The following is a 20,675-nucleotide window of genomic DNA, read 5'->3' as shown; positions in this document are numbered from 1 at the left end:
ATTGTCGCCGAGAATGCAATGAGACTTCCGAATTCTTCGTGTTTACTTTGTAGACATCTTATATTCTTTAGACCTCTACAACTAAGGAGAGTTCCCGTCATTGCCTCCCAACCCGCATCGTCGCTTTCTGCTATTCACCATGGCCTTCGACAATCTCAGAAATCCAGGCCACAAGGCTTTAATCAATCGTCTTCAAATACCCTAAGGCCCGATCGCTCCTTACAAAACTCGGACCGAAGACGTGGTTCAGATCGCCCGCCGCCGCCGCCGTTCAAGATCAGGAAAGGAAAGAAAGACATTACCTACAGAGGCCCTGAGCCACAGTCTAGGCGCTCACGCTTCAATGACCCCACGAAGAGCTTCGGCAAACGAAGTTTGGTGTATCAGATGAGACATGGGCATCTAAAGCACAAGGTGGCCGAATTGGAAGGCCGCGCATCCGGAAATGAAAGATCCTCCTCATCCTTCAAATCATCACGGGCGCCTTCCGATCGCATGACCTCAGAAGACTTCATGGAACATTTCGTGTCAAGCACAGGCCGACAGCCGGATTTGGCTAAACATGGAAGAGGCGGACGCGCCCCTCCAGCACGCGCTCCACAGCCTATAGAACGACCCGCATACACGAAGATCACGCGAGACACAAGGGACATTGACCGTGAGCGCCTAAAGCGCACTAATACAGCAGCTTCAAGCACCCAGCGGGGAAGGTTTACCGGCGCAACTTCATTTGGGGATCGTCCTGAGCCGTTTTCAAATAGGACCGAACGTCCGAATGCGATTCGGAACGAAGATGATCGAGATGCTCAAGGGGAGCAGCATGTGAGTCGGAAAACAGACGATGGACCTATTCGGATTCACCATACTACTGCCGCCTCACAATTTCTGTACGGGCGCTCGGTGGTGGAGGCGGCGTTGAAAGATTCGCGAAGGCAGCTGTACAGGCTGTACATTTACAACGGCGATGATAGACAGAATACCTCTCAAGATGACGTGCTTGCGAAACTAGCACGACAGAAAGGAATTGATGTCACGAAAGTGCCAAACAGTGGCTTGCGCATGATGGACAAGATGAGTGCTGGTAGACCACACAATGGATGCATTCTTGAGGCGTCACCATTGCCCCAGTTACCACTTAAAGCACTAGGACCATTATCTGAGGATCCCCAAAAACCTGGATTCTACGTTACAGTGGCTCATCAATTGAGTGAAGATGCGAAGATCAATGGGACATCTGATTTTGTCACCTATCATTTACCTAAAGAACGAAAGCCGTTCGTCCTCTTGCTAGATGGTATTCTCGACCCAGCGAATCTAGGAGCTATCATTCGAACCGCAGCATTTCTAGGTGTCAACGGAATCGCCATTACAAAGGGTAGCTCAGCCACGCTTACAGCTGTAGCAGTCAAGGCATCAGCGGGTGCATCTGAAACTATGACATTATTCTCCATCAGTTCAACAATGGATTTCCTTACGCGTTCAAAGGAGAACGGGTGGTTGGTATACGCAGCTGTTCCAGCGATGAAACGGTCGAGAAGAAATACGCACTTAACGGTGGACCGCGTTGAGACTTATGACCCTTTGTCGACGCAACCAACGGTATTGGTCATTGGCAGCGAAGGAGAAGGACTCAAAAGACAAGTCCGACGAGAGGCGGATCATGAAGTATCTATTCCCAGCGCACTAGGAGGAGTATCCGCTGTTGTCGACAGTCTCAACGTAAGCGTAGCCACTGGCATCCTGTGCTCTGCTTTCCTCAAGAAACAGTCATCGGGTATGATTGAAATCGAGGATCCATCGGAGTCCTCGGTCGAGAACAACTTAGAACTTTGGTAAATAGTTACAGATGTACGAATAGTGTAATAACCTTATGCAATATTTTTTTACGATACTAAGTATGTACGCTGTGTAAGAATACGATGCGCCACTCTCGAGAGGCTAAAACCACCATATGTTCATAAGCTACCTATAGTATGAATTCATTTAGAGAATGATCCCAGTCTAGGAAGCTTGAGTGGCGGTTTAAAGCTTGGTAGGTGTCCAAGCGTACTATATATCTTAGTGTCTACCACGTCAAGAGCCAGAGATAAAAGAACATACATGCAGCCCTTTCAGAGTTCAAGTATTAAGATCCGGGTTCGAAGTACATAATCAACTATATCGTAATTGACTAGAAACTCGGAGTTTGGAGTTCAGGTCATAAACTGGACAACACCTAACACCTGGCTACCATATAGTGTAGTAGGCATGATAGCCCAACCTCAAAAACTCCAATGCGTAAAAGTCATTCGAATCTAAAGCAGCGTACCATCTTACCTTGAAAAGCAGACTATTTAATCCTCTCATATAGGCTTCACTAGCCCCTTAAGCGATTTCGGATAATACATGCCCGTAACCCCTTGGGTATATAAATGACCGTATCCTTGCATACAATAAGTTCCATCCTCTTTACATTTCATTTACTCGGCGCTTAATAAACCCGAGGTTAAGAGGAGGAGGGATGAGTGTAAAGTACTCCCTCATTTTCTCATCATATGCCAAGTAATTCTCGGCAGGGGTCGAGCGGATATCGAAATCAGCAACGATTCGGGCAACTACTAAGCGGATATTCAGCAATGCAAGGGATCGACCAACACAGCCGTAGTTGCCTGTTGAGAACGGCGCATAGCCAGATGAGTCTCTAATTAACTCGGGCTGCGAATACCATCTCTCCGGGATGAAATCATTCGGAGAGACGTAACTTTCAGAGCCTAAGGGGTAATAGTAAGCTATCGTGAGCTCAGAACGGAAAGGGGCTATTGACGATATACCTCGACTGATGACGAATTGAGGACAGAACACCGTGGTGTTCCCAGGGATGAATGTACCATCGATGTCTAGACCCTCTGGCGGAGTGAGTCGTGGAAGAATGGTTGGGACGGGCGGGAAAAGTCGCAACGCTTCGTTTATAACGCCATTCAGGTGCTTCAAGTTTGATAGTTCGATGAAATTGTAGTCACCTAACTCATTCCGGTGTAATGGGTCTAGCTCAGAGCGCAAGAGGCCAATGTGATGGGGATACTGCGCTAAATATCGGAAAATCGTAGCTAAGGTCGTGGATGAAGTATCGCTACCCTCAAATTAGTAGATGCTCCTTTTCAAATTATGGACCTGGACCAACTTACCTTCCGGCAACAATGATAAGTTGTGTGTCGCCTTCAAGTAGACCGCGATCGAACCCTTTTGGATCGTTGCCATTAAATGGCTGCAGCAAACTGCTCAAGATGTCCTTCTTGTCCCCTTCACCTTTCCTCTTCAGCTCATGTTAGCACGAGCTTGAAACTCCAAGTTCTGCCATTCACATACCTGAATGCGATTGTCAAGCTGCGCGATGCAGTATTCTAGAAAAGACCACCAGCTACTCGCCGCACCAGGAATGCCAATCATGATACGGAAAAACCACATGGGGAGTTTGGAGCCAAGTGCGGCTGATCCCGCCGTGAGAAGCTTGATAGTCTCGTGCTCTACACTGGTCTCCAGCATATCGAAAGAGCGTCCGAAGGCTAGCTCGCCCATCACGTCGAAGCTGTAGTTGGCGAACCATCTCGTCATATCGAGTGACTGACCAGCTGACTCTTCAAGCACTTTAATTAAGCGCGCGCGATATTGAATCATACGCTCTTCGTAGTCCCTAAGATGTCTATCCCCAAACGCTGTGCTCCAAACACGACGCCACCGACTATGCAGTGCGTCGTTACGGGTGCTCTGTAGCGATACCCCTATGGCGATTCGAATCAGTTATTACGATTTTAGATGTGCGTCTTTAGCAAGTTTCGATAGAGTAGACCATAGTATTCTTATCTACCCGAGATCTTTATTCTTTGGTGATATAATAGGAGGTGAAATGGTAAGACTTACTGGGATATGTTAGGTCGTACCAATCTGCCTTCCGGCATTTCGTGCCCTGGCCATAGATGATCTGAACAGCCTTAGGATGGACGATAGACAGATCGTTCGAGCCGACCCGCAAGAAGTTCCCGTGTTTATTGTGCAGAGCCGCGAGCTGCCGGAATGCATCTTGTCGTCTCAGGTATGTTGCAAACCAGGCGCTGGAAATCTTGCAACCGACGGGGCCCGGGAACCTTCTCAAAGGATGGAAGGCGAGGCGGTAGATGACGAGACTAGAATATAGACCACCAAAATAGCATATAGCTATAGCGATCGATCGATCGGTAGCGGCGCGAAGAGATAGTTCGTATAAATGTGAAAGGACCGCGGTCGATATAGCGAATGCCGACAGGGCAGTCAAGATATACCGGGTGCCATATAAATGGTGCTCCCCGACCCTGAAGAATGCGAGATGAGATATTACACCAGCTGCTAAGGCAGCAATGAGTATGATCGAATCCATGTTGAGTTCCAAAGCAGAAGTAGCGGAAGTTGCAGGAGAGATCCAATGTCCGAGCAAGAGGTAGGCAGTCGATATGTATATACTGAACACCACCCTCCCTCGGTATTAACCAAAGAATCCGTGGTCAGCAGACCGCCCTCCATGATGAGACGGTTGGCGACGATATGCAAGCCACTGACTTAGGCTCCTAAGACAACAGTCTTTGTGAAGCCGAGCTTTGCATCTCCCGCTCGAAGCGAGCCGAACTAGCCAGATCCGGAACACTCTGGTTGTACCAAAGCTTTTTGTTTTTCGGGGCATCAGCGCCAATCGCACAAGCGCCTCTCGATATCAACTACGCTGGACTCGAGATGTGATAGGGAGGAGGGAGAATACTCGAGCACAAAGTACGCCGTGGCGACAATCTGTCTAGGTCAATATGTCAGATCACATTCACGTAGGCCAAGTTTCTCTCCAATGGTGAATGCTACGTTACTCCATACAAGCCGCCTACGTAGGAAGCTTTTCAATCGGACGATCGATTAAGAGTTGTGCTTGTGAGTGGTGAGGCCTTGGACGCATCCTGTTATGTAGGACTTAATTTAATGATCACAGCGGATGCACGTTGGCGGCATCTCGCATCTATACTTAAACTGTTACCTTGCCTTTAAAAATAATTTTCACGTGGTAGGGTGAACCATTCGCGGTAGCATAAGAGACCTCGATATCATGAATATATATGGATATGCCGTGCACTGTATATTAGTACGTTATGACTGCTCGAGTGGAGGTGAATTGATAAATGACGGCTTCCTCCGATGTCGCCTGGCGGAGAGCCACACTCCGAACTGGTAGCCATCAGACAGATGTTCCAAATCGGTATACTCATACGCTAAAATCGTGACGATATAGGTCTACAAAGGGTTAAGCATTGTCAACATCACGAGGTGATGGCTATAGCGGTATTACTCGAAAACCATTTTCCACACGCCGCCAAGCCAGGTCTTAGGTAAGGGAGAACTGGCAGAAGAAATAGGCATTGTCAGCCTACGATAATAGTTCCACATTCACGCCTCACCCGGTGAGACCTAGCCATTCATAGTAGACTTGGAAAAAAAGAGGGTGTGCAGGCCCTAGCAATTCCAATGTCTCATTCCGCCGTAAGCTCACTATTGGAGAACTCCACGCGCTGTTAGTTCCGAAGACTTAGATGTTAGATACAAGGCCACGTTCAGCTAGCCGAGAGCTCATACTACGCAATAGCCTTACATATATTGTGTATTACATCCTAACCGCATGGGCAGTCCTAGAACACGGTGAGAGTTGATCAGGGGACTACGTACGGTATCACAATTTCGTTGGTAGAGGACAACACCAAGATTCTCTACGCCTCATTGGGCGAAGTTGTTCTAATACGGCCGGTACTAAGATTGCAGAGAGAAATCAACAATGCTTATACCAAGCTCCCTTAAAATTAGTCCTATTCGGTATACCAAATAGATAGGAAGATACACGTTTTCCGTTTCAATTTAGGCCATGTATCTCATGAGCACTCATCTATCAAAAGAAGGCAGCGATTTATAATAGGAGAACGATCAACAACTTATCCGGCCTAGAGTACGTCAGGCTTTTCTTCAACAAAACATCAAAGTAGGTGCATATCAGACTTTGTCACACATGTCTCACTATTTACCAGCAAGAAACTGGGCTCTCCACTATTGATCAGGCGAATCAGGACGAGTGCAACAAGAGATATAGTAAGCTTGATTCCACTACTCTTATATCGGTGCAGTTGTCGGGATCGACAAGCCGAGCTAACCATGGCCGTTTATGCTACGCCATTATATGGTAATGTGTTCGTGTTTCTGTAAGGTTGTTCTGCTTCTCTTTTCGTCTTTTACATAATAAAAACCAGGGTTAATGAACCTCTCCACATTGTTCCTACGTGACACTGATCTTCCTAAAACTGCTATTAGTCATTTAGAAAGGCGTTAAAGGCGAAATAGAAGAAATAATATAAAACCAAGTTACAACTGAATATCTAAATAGGCAGTGTGAGATATGTGTTATATAACGTTCAATACACATGTACTTCTACACTTGTAAAACAGAGGTGTAAACTTTTAACAAGACGGATGATTTGATTTGCTCACAAGTAGTAGGGATCAAGTTAGGGCCGAATGAATTAGTACTTATTCAAAGGGAGCTTTTCGAATTAATATGTCTCAACTTTTTAGAAAGTCGTTAACCATGTGCATAGACGCAAGGGCTATTGGGCTGGGCTATCCCTAAATACACATGACGTGTCTCCTTCGCTACATACATATTCTGCTGTTTGTGAGCTTTATATGCGCGATAATCTCATTCCTTGGCATGTTTGCTCATGTATACCCAAATAAATATAACCGTAGCATTGCGCGAAGCCCGCCATTTCCCTGTTTATAAATTGACATACCGCCTGTAGCTTCCTACTTCCTCGGGCTTTCTTCCGCACCATCCTGCTTTACCGCTCGACATTCAGTACCCGAAAATACTACTTTACATGTAGTAATTCCGGGATAGCAGGAATTCTTTGAGTCAGCTTTATCCTCATTACTCTATAACCCATCCTGCTGCATGTGGTTGGGTTATCAGTTCCCATACCAGACAACCTCCGAACGAATTTCCGAAAATCACTTTATATCTTTTCAAGAATTCAGCCTGTCATGTGCTACAAGGTGACCACCCAGTATGTGTGCCCACAGTGCACGAAGACTGTAGACAGGATCACAGAGTTCAATCAATGCATACATGCCAAGACATGTGGCTGTATTAAAGGAGAATGCCCGACTAAGTTGGGAGTTGTTTGGACACAAGGCATCGCTCGAAAATTTTGTAGCAGCTGTCTTTCGTGGAAACGGTGGCGCACGGGACATTGAAAGGTAGTTAAGGGCAATGTCTGGTAGGTGATGCAGAATCCTATTTATGCGGAGGTCTCTAATTTATTTCTTTTAACTAGTTTCAGCTATCCTAGACTAATATGAGTAAGAGGTGGAAAAATAGAAGCACGTGGATAGACATAGGGCAGGGCAAAACCTGATAACTACTACTTACTCATTGGAGTATTTAGTAATGATTATAGCACATGCCTCTCTTCTACCAGCAATTATAGCTTTTACATACGTAACCCGTCCTTAGGCTATTAATACATTGTAGTTCAGCGCGACCGGAACGATCCAAAAAAGAGAACTGTGTATGTCTGAACAGCTATAATATATATATGTGTACATAGACTGTACATTAATATACGGATAATATCGTTGCACCTTCTTAATTAATGTTACATGCAGAGATTCGATAAGTAGGTACTTAAATATCTTGCCTACCTCCATGTACTTATGGGAAGTAATGATCATATGTAAGCCTGGTCGAAAGTTCTGGATACCTCTTATACCTCCCCTTCCGTTGCCATTTGGGATGGTCAAGATCATTATGCAACTATGCCTTCCGTTTACACAAAGGAGGACCATTGCAGGCTGTTCATGACCTTCCAAGATATGCAGGCAATATTGGGCAATATTGGAAAGTGAGGTTATACAGACTTCGCTTCTTGAAACAGACCCTAGAGACCCAGGCGGTCTGAGCTGACAGATCATTTGTATATAGAGTCATCTTAAGCCACCAACAGCCGAGAAGGAGTTGGTTGGTCAAGGACTCATGCAGCCCTAGTTGTTCATTATAATCTGAACTGCTCAAGTTCCAAACCCAGTGCTCTGCTCTTGTTATAGCCGGGGTCAATATTCTTAAACTGCTGTGATGGAAACTGATACCAATTAATTTGGAACCTTCGGGCACCGGTACTATTGGCAATGCTATCCGTCAACAATTGATTGAAGCCGGGTTTAAGGGGACTGTGCTTGCGCGGAGAGAATCAACCCATTGCTTTTCCCCCTCTGTCAAAACCGTCACAGTCAACTACGAGTCAATGGGCTCTCTTGCCAACGCTTTACGTAGCCATGATGTAGTTAATGATTTCAACCGTAGCACTAGAGGCAGCGAGAGCCAGTGTCAAACGATTCCTACCATCCGAGCTCGGCTCTAACACACTTCATTGTAAGGCTCGATACGTGCCTTTTTATTAAAACAAAGTCAAAGTCCATGAAACTATAACAAGGGCAGATAACTGGGCTTAGAATTAAGGATTCTAATTACAATAATCAACTAGGGCTGCATTAATCCTTGACTAACCAACTCCTTCTCGGCTGTTGGTGGCTTGAGATGACTCTATATACAAATGATCTGTCAGCTCAGACCGCCTGGGTCTCTAGGGTCTGTTTCAAGAAGCGAAGTCTGTATAACCTCACTTTCCAATATTGCCTGCATGTCTTGGAAGGTCATGAACAGCCTGCAATGGTCCTTCGTACGGCCGAAGTGCAAGGCGAACTGCATTCTTCAACCGGTACAGAGGTTACACGTGTAACAGAAACATAGTAGGAGAAATCGCGGGCCAGTGGAATGACTTATACGCTAGTCATGAATAGACCGCATTACGCCCATAGCCGTAGACGAACTGTATATTCAGCTGTAGGTGCATGTGACATGCAGGTTAGCTAGCTGTGTGAAGATAACATGACAATATTTACATAATGTTACAAGCCGTTAAATAGCTTATATGCCCCACCACATGTTACGGACTGTTTCCATCTTGAATTCTTCTGGTCGTGGTCGATCAAGAAACTTGTCAAGCGTGCTTTGCCATTCTTCCCTCGTCACATTGCCAAACCAAGCCGCCGTGTATTCCCAATAATGCGGATACCATCCGGAAAACTCCCAATCGATAATGCTAGCCACCTTACCATTACGAACGATAATATTGAACGGATTTAGATCGCCATGAGTGAATACTGGCGCGGGCCAAGGTCCATCTTGTAATCTCATCATTTCCAAGAGGTCATCCCACTCCTGATCCCTTTCCCGGTCCTTGAGATCCTCGGGCTTTAAGTCTCGTCTAAGCCAGAAGTGGAACTCCTGAATTGTCTTGAATGGACCAAAGCGTGGAGTTCCACGAGATATGCGAGAGTCATACAATGACCCTCCAACGCAGCTTTCTACACCGGTGCCGGGAGGAGGCGTCAGGGAGCGCAATTCCTGAATCATGGCTTTTAATTGTGCGAAGACGTCTTCAAGCGATTCCTTTGACATAGATTTCCAAGCTTGGGGTAGCTCGTCGCCTTGGATCCTCTCCATCACGATATACGCTCTTTTCTTATGTAAAAAGGAACAATACACCTTGGGGACAGGAATGGTGGTGTTTTTAGCTAGATATTTCATTGTCGCACCTTCCGTTAGGTGAATTCGACGCCCTGTTTTAACAATTTTGTGTTTCGAGATGGGGACGCAAAGGCCATCTTCTGTGTAAAATCTAGCTGTTGTGTGCAATGCTAGTCGTGTTAGAAATCGGCGGAAGAAAGTATTGTTAATAGCAAGATGTTCACTCCCGTCATGCTGGCCCTCTATGTCATATTTAGGCGGAACATAGGGGGATGTCATCTCGTGCAGGACATCGAGTAAGGCACTAGCGTGTTGGAATAGGAGAGTGGCTAGCGCGCGGGATGCCGTCAAAGAATGTGAGCGATCAATTATAGTAAGTGTCCTATGGAAAGACGAGCAATCCCCCCAACGATACGAGCCGGTTATTAGTCGAGAAGTAGAGGCACAACGAAACCATTTACATCGGTAAGAGAGTGTTCATATATATGCGACAGAAGTAAAAGAAGGCAATAGGGAATACTATGTACGTTCAGAGTTGGCTGGCTGGCTAAATGTCGCAACTGGCCAACATGAATTCAAGGGGTTAGCGTTGTTAGCTCGGTAATTTCAGTGGTTACCGTTCTGAGCTAGCCTATTCTTCGATGGAAGTTGGCGAACAGATGCCAACACTGTCAGCCAGCGGCATGGCTATGCATGTGAAGGTTGACCACATTGGAATGAATTGCATGTGCTACAGACAGAATCTTGTCAGGAGTGAAGCTTTTGCTGGAGATTGTAAACTGAATGCTGAATGCTGTTTTGTGTAATCGACTGTACTTACTAAAGATAGGCACCTGCTACCAGTACCTGTGTGTATTATATAATATTCTGTGTTAAAACCTGTATTGAAACGGACTGTAGGCATATCTGTAGGGTTTCTTCACTCCAAATAAACCTGGCACTTGGTTTGAACGCATAAATTGAGAGGTGTCGCGGCTGGAGTGTCACGTACAGGACAAGGCTCATCATCTATATATGTTGCGGTATTCTCAGGCATAGCCGATATCGACCCATAGCCACATCTACCTAGATAGCCAAAGATATCCATCCCTCAGTCTCTTTCGTACTTAGTTTTTAGCCGTAGCGCCTTTATATTCCTGCGCTCTGCTTTATACCTAATTGTGCAATGCTTACCATCGGACTCTTGTGTCGTTCTTCCCTAAAATGGCCGTTCGTAAAGGAAAGAGCTTACAATAAAGGAAGGTCATTACGTCAATAACCTTTAAACAAGATAGGAGCTACCGTTCATACTTCCCATACAGAAACATAATCCCCCCGGGCGAAATATCTCAACATATTTTCTTCTCCTTCTACTTCATCCTTCATTACTATTACTATTCAGCATCTAGCCACCGTGAACCGTTGAGCTTCATTTTCTATTATATTCTACCCGTTTGCAGGTCAACGATGATGATAATCGTAGCTCCAGGCCTTTTCCATTCTGTCTCGGAATCATCCCGCCACGACGATTTTGCCAGAACCCCCACTGGCCTTAATAGCTTGGAGCAGATTGATATCATCACAGCAATGACTGAAAAGGTGGGATCCACTTTGTCCGAATGCCCCCAATGATGAAAACATACAGCAACCTATTGAGCACTTACCTGTATCGTGGTACTTGCGAAGATGAAGAAGTCATCCTACTGAGGAGGTGGACATAGGATCGGGTACTTTTTTTCCCTTCGGGGTCCTTGGCACCGCACCCACTCAGCATTAGCTGACAAAAGGACTTTGGCAATTTAGGTTTACAAGACGGACGAATCGACCTTTGACATCGTTGCAAGCCTCCCTCGTCGCCGCCGCCTGTTACACATGGATACCTCTACGCCATATATGCGTGTATACAAAGCACGGCGTAAGGTGTATTGGGGTTATGGGATTAGCCTTAAGCAGTGACATGGCAAGGGGCTTGATCAATAAACTTCTGTGTAAAGAGGATACTGGAGTTTAGGGAACTGGTGGGAGAGGAGAGGTGGACTAGGGAACGGAGACCTTTGAGACAATATATCATTAGCTTTGAAATTGACCCATTAAGCCCAACTGGTGCATTTTTCACAGTTGTCCTGATTCATTAACGTAGACAACGCGGCATAAGTACTTGTAATACGGTATCACATAGCGTACGACGGATTGGGACTGCACCTGGAACCCTTTGAATCAGGAACTGATCGAATGGGATAGGCTATACTTGAGTTCTATAACAAGGGCAGATGACTGGGCTTAGAACTTGATGATCGACTGGGATTGCAAAAGTCCTTGGCCAACCAATTCCTTCTGGGCCTTGGTAGCTTGACTTGACTCGATATACAATTGGCCTGCTAGCCCTGACCGCCTAGGTCTTATTGGCCTATTTCATGAAGCGAAGTCTGTATAGCCTCATTTCCAATATTGCCTGCATGTCTCTCGAAGATTATGAACAGCTTGCAACAGCCTACATTACGCCCGTAGCAAAAGACGAACTGCATGTTCAGGTTGTACGCATGTAACAGTTTCTCGAGTTTAAACCAACACGGGCTTAGATTAATACGACATATGCCTCAAACAAGTGAAAGAACGTACTAATCTGATATTCAGGCCTAAAGCATAGTATATACTAAAAATTAGTCGTGTAATTGTTAAGGATCCATGTGGTCGAGGGGTAAGGATGCATGCTGTGTGCCCCGTTTGGAGACTTCATGTTCGATTCCAGATACGATACAACTTTTTTTATTTTTCTTTCTTTCCTTCTTTCTTTCCCTTTCAGACTCGCTTAAAAATTTTCATAATTTTCTTCTATTACTAGGCGAGGGAGTAAATGTAGTGTAACATTATATAAGCGACCGGTCCGGATAGCGCCCCAGCTATAAATCTAGCGGCATTTGGTTTAGCTATAGGGGAGCGGACGGGACCCCGCGTTTTCCAGATCCTACGGTCGTATGTGCTGAACTACTAGTAATCCCATTGTCTTGATTATATATCCAAGTGCAGGAGGACGCTGTATGACAATGGAGAGAATGTATCGAAGTGGATGCAAGTAAAAGATAACTTAGGGCACTCACATTTGATGAGGTAGACATGGTCTACACTTAAATAGGTGGGGATTTGGGGATAGTTTCATTCCCTAAGGAATTTATTGATCAGAAAGAACAGAACGCGATTTATTACTAGAATGCTATGTTGAGGTATGTCTGGTTGTGCTAAAAATGAAGCCCCCCTTTTTATAGTACAGACCGATCCCAGAACTCCGAAACTCCTTCGCCTCCCTCTGCTAACTAACCTGCCACTCCACACGACTTTACATGAAAACCTCGTAGGTTAGGAGTACAGATATTCAGTCTCCTTCAGACTATGCTCCCAGTTCCGATACCTAACAGCGGCGTCCAAAGTAGTTCCGAAGATGATGTTCTCCAACACGAATGCCATAATCCAGAATGAGGCCTCAAACCAAAACTAGACTCCATGTACATGGTTACTGTAATTCTCATAAGTAATTACGGCCCGCATTTCATACTGAGGTTTGGAGTAGGCACATCGTAGCCTTATCCAGTTACGCCAGCGTGCCAATTCTGCACTCCATCAGAACAAACACCTCAACAGTTCCCTCAAGGAGAGATCTGAGACACCCTCCCGTGCCCCTCTCAATCGCATTGTGCGTGCCTCGTGTCTTTCCCGCTGGGATGGTCGGGGGTAGCTTGGGTTGGGAAACATTCCCCAAAGGTGGTTCTGTGGCGTCCTTTGCCTGTGCGAACTCTCTCCATGAGAACGCTCTCTATGCGAAGGATCTCTGTGAGAATGCTCTCCGTGCGAATGCTCTCTATGCGAATGATCTCTGTGAGAATGATCTCTGTGAGAATGATCTCTGTGAGAATGATCTCTGTGAGAATGATCTCTGTGAGAATGATCTCTGTGAGAATGATCTCTGTGTGAGCTCCTCTCCTGCCTGTGTCTGCTCCGCCTCTGCGTGCCCTGTCCATTTAGAAGCGCACGGATTTTGGTGATATGTTTGCGTTGTTCCGCAGGGTCCTTGTGTCTATTGTAAAAAGTTGGGAGAGTAACGTTTAAATCGATGGGCGTGCGGCATGATGGACATTGAGCATTGTAAGGTAGTCGAATTTTGATCCACTGATTATATAAATGTTAGCTTCTGTTTCGTTCATTGGTGTAGGTGAGATGACGGTCACCTACCTCCCACAAACAATGACTCCCAAACCCGTGGCCACAGCCTGGCAGAACGGTGTATTTTTCGCCCAGGGTATCAGCCTGGTCATTTTCACCACTCAGGATTGCCAAATCATTGCACTGGCATATCTGGCACTCAATCTTCATGCGTGTTCCCCGATTTTTGAGTTTACCAGAATCGTCAAAATGTCGAATGATCTCATGAAAGTTGTTTGTTTCGACATAACTCGCGGGTGTGCCATTGTTGGCGTGCGAGCTAGATGAAGGCATTTTGACCTATGATGAGAGAGAACTAAAGACGTTCGGCATGAGTGACAGTTCGTGTGTTAGATATTGTTATCGGAAATTGTTGGCTTACTACTTATTGTTCTCTGCGAGCGTTGGTGCAAGTGGTGGCGGAGTGTAATCGAGGAGATAGTAGAGTAGAGGTTAGGAGTAGACTTTGGTCGATGAAGACTGATGATAAGTGTTGACATTTGCAGTCAGAGACTTATAAGACGTATGTGAAAACAAGGTACTCAGAAAGAGGTTTACCGAGACCGCTGCGGATGAGAGAGAGGAGTGTGTGTGCACTTGATTGAAAGCTGGGTGGGAAGACCTCTTTATATATATACACATAATATTGAGGTTACTGTGCGACCGATAGTATATCCTACTACTCTATTCTATATTTCATCAGCAATAGAACTAGTCAAGATCCCATTGATAGAGAGATTTGTGTGAATGAGAGACCTGAATGGGAAATCTGAATGGAAGATATGCATGGGGCATGTGAATGGGGGAACCAGTTGCTACGGTAATCGTTGCGGGGGAGAGTTATTGCTCCTACGATAGGAATACATGATTCATTGAGTACATAGCCGGCCACGTCAAAACCACTACAGAAGAGTCGGTGAGTGGGTGCTTGGGGAACACCGACACATTGACCCTTCCGAGAGAATGAAGGTAAAAACGAAAGGAGGAAGCTAACTTCAGAAGATTTGGTTTTTGACATTCTTATCATGTATTTGGTCCCATCAAATGATTCGATTGCTCCAATGTTCATGGTTGAAGTGGGAAGGGTTCCTACGCTGCCAGTACCCATATCGTGACATATCTCATTATTAATGACAAAAAAGAAGAGAGATATATTGAAGTATTTCTATCAGCATAACAGTGTAAAAGCCAGGCTTAATCACTATATTCAAAAACACAACCAGGCTGCAACTAGCAGATCTCCATAGTTAGTAGAGAATAAGGGGTATATTAAGCTAATGTTGAGACCCCAAGATGATATAGTCACTCCTCTATCGCTACTTGACGTTTGGATATTATCTCTGTACTTAGCAGTTGAATGTAGACATTAAATATTCCCAAGTCCCCTATGTGATCTTATAATTAATAAAAGTGACTGCTGAAGCCATGTTAAACGTTGTTAATTTTATTATCATATATGAGTATGCCACCCTTTTCATTCATTTCGCCTAAAGTCTGGAACGTACGGCTTCGATCTACAGTAGGCTGCCTAACCCTAACCCTTATTATGGCCACTTTGTTCTGTTCAGAGGTGTAGCATGCTTGACGTATCCTATCCTATTATCAAGTGTGGTGTTGCGACCGTCAGGTACCACAGGGCCGTACTTGGGATGAACTAGTAGCCCTGGCTCGAAAGGGTCAACCTTGACCTCTTCCATTCCTTCGATCAGTGTATCCCAGTTCTTGCATTCATGGGCAATGGTTCTATTGCCGCCAGGTAAGATACTCTCATCAAACCAGATCATGGTGAGTGGTGTCTCGTCGGCCTTGCACATAACGACTTCCACGAGCATTTGCAGGCAATGTACTACACGCTGTTAGCAGATGCGAAAAGGAACAGTGTAGAATGTAGACTCACAGCTGTGCTCAAGCTGCAGCTCTTTTTCCTCTTCAGTCATATCTGGCCAGTAATGCTCCGGAAAGTAGGATTGATGTAGACGTTTCTGTGAACCCAATTAGAGACAAGGGTATTTGACCATAGTTATGATACTTACCAGACAGTGTAGCTGGTGGATAAAAGCATAATTGGCCAAATAATTACCATTAGGCAACCGAATGCTATCTCTTTCTCGACCAAGGGATTGGATGTACTCCTTTGGCACTTCAGCATAGAAATACTGCATAAGAGAGCTCCAGTTTTTGTCCAGCTCATCGCTTGGCTGTCCGACAAGATTATAGTCTTTTGAGGTTTCCGTATGACCAAAATATGTAGGTTCATACTTGATATGTTTCCTTATAGGGGCTAGAAGGGAATCAGCAATCCTTGTACACTTGGATATGGGACATAGGGTTCTCCTTACTATCGATGACATTGGCGCCATGAATCCTCTCTTTCTTGAACCACATGTAAGGGATCGTAACAAGAGCTATTGAGTACACCACGAAAACCACGACACCGCCTAATATTACCCATCGTGACCAGCGTGACTTTTTCCCATGCTGTGCCTTGAAACCTTCATATAAGAGGTCATCCGACTCAGTCGCAGACTGATCGTCAGGAATGGGCGAATATGCCGGTTTTAACTCCTTTTGAAGAACACCCATTGTGTCACTCAAAAATCTACCATAGTGAAATGACTAGGCGACTGATGGTGGGAAGAAGTGAATGAGGACCTTCACTTGGGCCTCAGTGCGTAATAAAGGGGGCCTGGTTTAGCTGAGTACCACAGGCGGGGTTGAGTAAATCAGACTGAGATAAGACGAGTCATAGCGTACATCGAATAACGTCTGATTTCAGGATAGAGAAGGTGATCGAGCATTTGTAAGGATAAGCTTCAAGTCTTATATCAGCGCTAAAAGCTCACCTTCCTAAAGCAACACGGATTCACATACTTTGTTCCACAGATAGGATTTACGCCTACTGCGAGAACGCGGGGAAATGTTAATCTATCGACCCATAGACGGACGGATTTCGCCATCAGGACGTGGAAATAGACCGCCTCTAAACTTGTTACAAAGAGCTCGCCTCGTCCCGACCATGCTTCGCGTTTCCGAAGGCGGGGGTAAAAGAAGTTCATGCTTAAAGGAGGTTGATATCGCAATCAAGCCTTTTTGCTTACCTCCTCACTCTCACTCCCCAACTTCTACTACCAAATTGTTGCTATACCCACAACTCGACCAACTCGACCAATTCCTAACATGCAGCTCAAGCATTTAGCTATCGTTGCGCCATTGGCAGCGGCTTTTGTTTCTGCCCTCCCAGTTGGCGATCAGAGTAAGTTGTAGTCTCCTAGCTTCCCACGTCTGGAACTTCTATGCTAAGTCTGATTCTAGAGCGCTCTGATCTACAGAAAGACAATGACGACATCTGGCTGTGGAAAAAAGGACAGCTAGAAAAAGACAATGATGATATCTGGCTATGGAAGAAGGCTGACATCCAAAAGAGGGTCGACCTCGAGAAGGACAACGATGACATTTGGCTCTGGAAGAAGTCCGATCTCCAAAAGGATAATGACGATGTCTGGCTATGGAAGAAGGCTGAACACGAGAAAGACAATGATGAGATTTGGTTGTGGAAGAAGGGCAAGCTAGAGCTTGAGAAAGACAACGACGATGTTTGGCTCTGGAAGAAATCCGACCTTGAGAAGAAGGGAGAGCTCCAGAAGGATAACGATGATATCTGGCTCTGGAAGAAGGACCGCGTAGAAGATCAAGTCCAGAAGAGGGGCAACCTCCAGAAGGACAACGACGATATCTGGTTGTGGTAGATCGCATGATACTCTATATGTTGAGCAGTCAGTCACCAAAGATTGACCTACCTATTGAAGCTAGTCAACGCAAGTAGCCCATCATCACAAATTATGTAAACGGTTACAAACACTAGTATAGCACCCTAATGTGCTCCACATTCAACTTACTCTAGATGAGCGAGTGAGGTCCATCAGTTGGCCGAAAGCCCCCTCAACTTTGTGCACTTAATAATCCCAGCGTGTTTCCTAAGCACCTAAGTGGATATACTCCTAGGATTAGTACAGTAGGTGTCATAGCAGCACCAGTGGGTTGGGTCAGTATCAAGCCAGGCGAGGCGGTGAAAGAAAAAAGTGAGGGACTCTGCACTGAGCACAAAGGTGTTGAGTCTCTCACTTTTTTCTTTCACCGCCTCGCCAGGGTTATGTCTTGCTCATGAATACGTTAAGGCATTCATCGGAGTGTTTGCATTGGGAATAGATGCTGAATCAAAGTTCAAGAAAGCTGTATCGGTCTATCCTTTCAGATTAGAAACCAAAGATCCGGTCAGCTTACCTACATAGGTATGTATAGAGATACCGGTACTGGAATATATAGGCTTGGCTGTGCATACCGTTTAACGATACGGCGTACATGCATGGGTGGCGCACTAAACGCACCCAAGTAGCCGGCTGCCTCCGAAGCTAGGATTTGGGAGCGTGAACTTCGGTGGCGCGGTTAGGCCGACTCTAGACGAGCTCCGACTTGATCGGTATTGCCATCTAGAGGCATTAAAGACTCACGAGATGCACCATGTTACCAGGCTTGCATTAATCAGCTGCGAAATCACATGTTGACGAATATCTGCATAGGGAAGCCTACGCAGTATGTTGATATTCTAATTGAGCATAGGCCTACAGAGTAGATTTCATCACTGGCCCGGTTCACAATCCAAAAGTCTTCAAATCATAACCGCTCCCTATCTCTAGCGCTGCACGATAGCTGAGTCTTGCCTTGATTTTTTCATGCCACGCATGAAGCTTGGGGAATTTGCTGGCATCGAAATACCCTCTCTGCGAAGTTATATCCATGCCCCAGCTGATATCGAAGTCAGCTAATCCAAGCTTGCTGCCAGAGAAGAACGGCTTATCCTGACTGAGCGCGTCCTCAAGGAACTCGAAGATTGGCGTCAGTCCACGCTTGAAAATAGATGTAATCGGGGAAACCATCAAGTTAACAAGCGACGAAAGTCCAACCGGCAATGCGCTGATAGGGCTCTCGATGATGACCAGATGGTTAATGCTAGTAGCTAATGTCATGACCGCGAAGCCCTGGAAGAAGAGATCGCGATTCTTGTCCTCCTTGGCGGGGTCCCAGAGACCTTGGCCGTATTCGTCACTCAGGAAACGAAGAATCAATTGGCCTTCGGTGAGCACGCCCGGAAACACTTGAACCGTTGGGACGGGTTCATCCGTTGTCGATTCTAGTGTAAGGATTGGCGATTTGCCGAGAGGAAACACGCGCTTGAGCTCCGATGGCGCCTGTCCCGTTTGACGCTCGTAGCATACGAGCTTATACTCTATGTTACGTGCCTGCTTTAGCTCTTCCAGAGCCCAAAGGCATCGATGGGAGGTTGAATGGTTCAAATGATGTAGCGTTGGGATAAGCGTCTGAGGCATCTTGTGCAGATATGCGGCTGAGCTGCGAGGTTCAATTGTCATGATATCAGGGAGAAGATGCAGTTGATGCTGACATCCCATACTCCGTAGAGATTCATCCCCTGACAAGGGCTCTTGTAGAGGGCACCAAGATTCTAACTGTTGGCTGCGGGTGGCCTGCGAGGGTCTTGGCAGACTAGGCAGTCTTGGCCGTATGACAATATACTTACTTACCTCCTTAGGTAGCTGACCTTGGGATCTTTGTGCAACAACAGTCAGGTCATGCATACGTTGCTGGTGGGCAACCTGAGACCAGACTCTAAAGGTAGTTAGTTACCTGGGCATTAAAGATGAAGAACCGATTATCAGGGAGTATCAGGGCAACAACGGCCCTATAATATATTGCACATGTTCAACATGAAATGCACAATAGATGAGATCTTTGACCGCGTTGGCTATCTTTCTGATCTTTCAAGCATGCATCGGCTATCAAACCACCTCAGCCAGCTTCGAAACCAAGTTGCTGCGTATCTCAATCAAGGTCATCGTCAATCGCCTTTGGAATCACAGTCATACGATAGTGGCCTGTTAAACCTATTTTGAACGTACAGCTCTCTAGCTCTTCAACATTGCATTATGACTCTCGGTTATTATCTTCACTATTAAAAATTACAGCGCTGAGTATATGTACATTATCGCGTCTTGCCTCTTCATCACCATAGAAGCAAGGCTATACAGAGAGTCCCGCTAAGGACCCAGGCTGCATCAGTCACTCTTCTATTCCCAGCATTTGGCGGCGGCGAGTTTGTCTCCACAGCTTGGCCAGTTGGCGAAGGGGTTGTCTGTGCAGACCCAGTCTCGCTAGGCGTACTCGTCGCAGAGCTTGCGTCACTCGTGGTCGCACTGACAGAACTGACAGACGTCCTCTTATCCCAGCCCAGCAGCGTGTAACACGGTCCGAATCCAACCACAAAATCCAGGGCACCTATCGCCCATTCGTCGTCATCCTGAACCGCCCCAGAGCAGTCGCCTTCAAGGAGCGACCTCGCCTCAGCCAATCCGTGCTCGTCTAACCAGATGCCGGCCGCCGAGATGTAACTGGACAGCGAGGAGGTCGCCGATGGTGTTGCCGACGGAATCTGAGTGGAGATGACGAAGTTGCAGAGAGATGTTTTATCGATATGGTCTCCACCCCCTGTCGCCGTCACAAAGTCGCTAGAAATATATTCATCGATCGCGTTGTTGTCACACGGCTAAGACTTCAGAACCGAAGATAACCGATACTACCCCTAGAGAAAAGTGAGGCCATAAGCGATTGGATAAGGATAATTTGTTAGTTGTAAGAAGACCAACAGTTAAGGCATGAATGCCTAACAGATAGAAGGGAGTCACAGATTGTATGAGGCCTGAATGAGCATAAATAGCTAAGGAATCTCCTACTCCAGGATAGGAGGGAGAGAGAGAGATTAAGGCCCTAGAGACCCCTAGTAGATTATTAATAAATATGACTAAGTTCCAAG

General features: G+C 45.9%; 7 protein-coding genes across 7 annotated transcripts; 2 read left to right on the top strand and 5 right to left on the bottom strand.

Annotated features, from left to right (window-relative positions):
- Positions 1-18: 18 nt before the first annotated feature.
- On the top strand, positions 19-1,836 carry F5B22DRAFT_641251 (uncharacterized protein; the record flags this gene model as incomplete). The annotated part of the gene is made up of 1 exon (XM_047977965.1): positions 19-1,836. The coding sequence occupies one exon, from the start codon at positions 19-21 to the stop codon at positions 1,834-1,836; it is 1,818 nt and encodes a 605-aa protein (XP_047836671.1).
- A 306-nt stretch (positions 1,837-2,142) lies between these two features.
- On the bottom strand, positions 2,143-4,743 carry F5B22DRAFT_29784 (cytochrome P450). The gene is made up of 5 exons (XM_047970486.1): positions 3,898-4,743; positions 3,346-3,758; positions 3,165-3,292; positions 2,811-3,109; positions 2,143-2,750 (listed from the first exon to the last, which is right to left on the bottom strand). The coding sequence occupies exons 1-5, from the start codon at positions 4,388-4,390 to the stop codon at positions 2,449-2,451; spliced, it is 1,635 nt and encodes a 544-aa protein (XP_047836670.1). The 5' UTR covers positions 4,391-4,743; the 3' UTR covers positions 2,143-2,448.
- A 4,155-nt stretch (positions 4,744-8,898) lies between these two features.
- Positions 8,899-10,188, bottom strand: F5B22DRAFT_584444 (kinase-like domain-containing protein). The gene has a single exon (XM_047973424.1). It carries the CDS (start codon positions 9,896-9,898, stop codon positions 9,017-9,019), a length of 882 nt encoding a protein of 293 aa, XP_047836669.1. The 5' UTR covers positions 9,899-10,188; the 3' UTR covers positions 8,899-9,016.
- A 3,087-nt stretch (positions 10,189-13,275) lies between these two features.
- Positions 13,276-14,086, bottom strand: F5B22DRAFT_641248 (uncharacterized protein; the record flags this gene model as incomplete). The annotated part of the gene is made up of 3 exons (XM_047977964.1): positions 13,276-13,541; positions 13,624-13,759; positions 13,823-14,086. The coding sequence occupies 3 exons, from the start codon at positions 14,084-14,086 to the stop codon at positions 13,276-13,278; spliced, it is 666 nt and encodes a 221-aa protein (XP_047836668.1).
- A 1,032-nt stretch (positions 14,087-15,118) lies between these two features.
- F5B22DRAFT_29735 (uncharacterized protein) lies at positions 15,119-16,512 on the bottom strand. Its single transcript, XM_047970479.1, has 4 exons — positions 16,132-16,512; positions 15,826-16,073; positions 15,690-15,774; positions 15,119-15,638 (listed from the first exon to the last, which is right to left on the bottom strand). The coding sequence occupies exons 1-4, from the start codon at positions 16,373-16,375 to the stop codon at positions 15,337-15,339; spliced, it is 879 nt and encodes a 292-aa protein (XP_047836667.1). The 5' UTR covers positions 16,376-16,512; the 3' UTR covers positions 15,119-15,336.
- A 151-nt stretch (positions 16,513-16,663) lies between these two features.
- Positions 16,664-17,940, top strand: F5B22DRAFT_584439 (uncharacterized protein). The gene is made up of 2 exons (XM_047973423.1): positions 16,664-17,045; positions 17,105-17,940. Exons 1-2 carry the CDS (start codon positions 16,970-16,972, stop codon positions 17,536-17,538), a joined length of 510 nt encoding a protein of 169 aa, XP_047836666.1. The 5' UTR covers positions 16,664-16,969; the 3' UTR covers positions 17,539-17,940.
- Positions 17,941-18,282: 342 nt separating this feature from the next.
- On the bottom strand, positions 18,283-19,584 carry F5B22DRAFT_584438 (uncharacterized protein). Its single transcript, XM_047973422.1, has one exon. It carries the CDS (start codon positions 19,441-19,443, stop codon positions 18,442-18,444), a length of 1,002 nt encoding a protein of 333 aa, XP_047836665.1. The 5' UTR covers positions 19,444-19,584; the 3' UTR covers positions 18,283-18,441.
- Positions 19,585-20,675: the final 1,091 nt, after the last annotated feature.

This window comes from Xylaria bambusicola (assembly GCF_022495145.1).
Source record: "Xylaria bambusicola strain CBS 139988 unplaced genomic scaffold F5B22scaffold_1, whole genome shotgun sequence".
Classification (NCBI taxonomy): domain Eukaryota; kingdom Fungi; phylum Ascomycota; class Sordariomycetes; order Xylariales; family Xylariaceae; genus Xylaria; species Xylaria bambusicola.
Note: the sequence above shows the minus strand (reverse complement) of the source record. Positions and strands in the feature narration are given on the sequence as shown.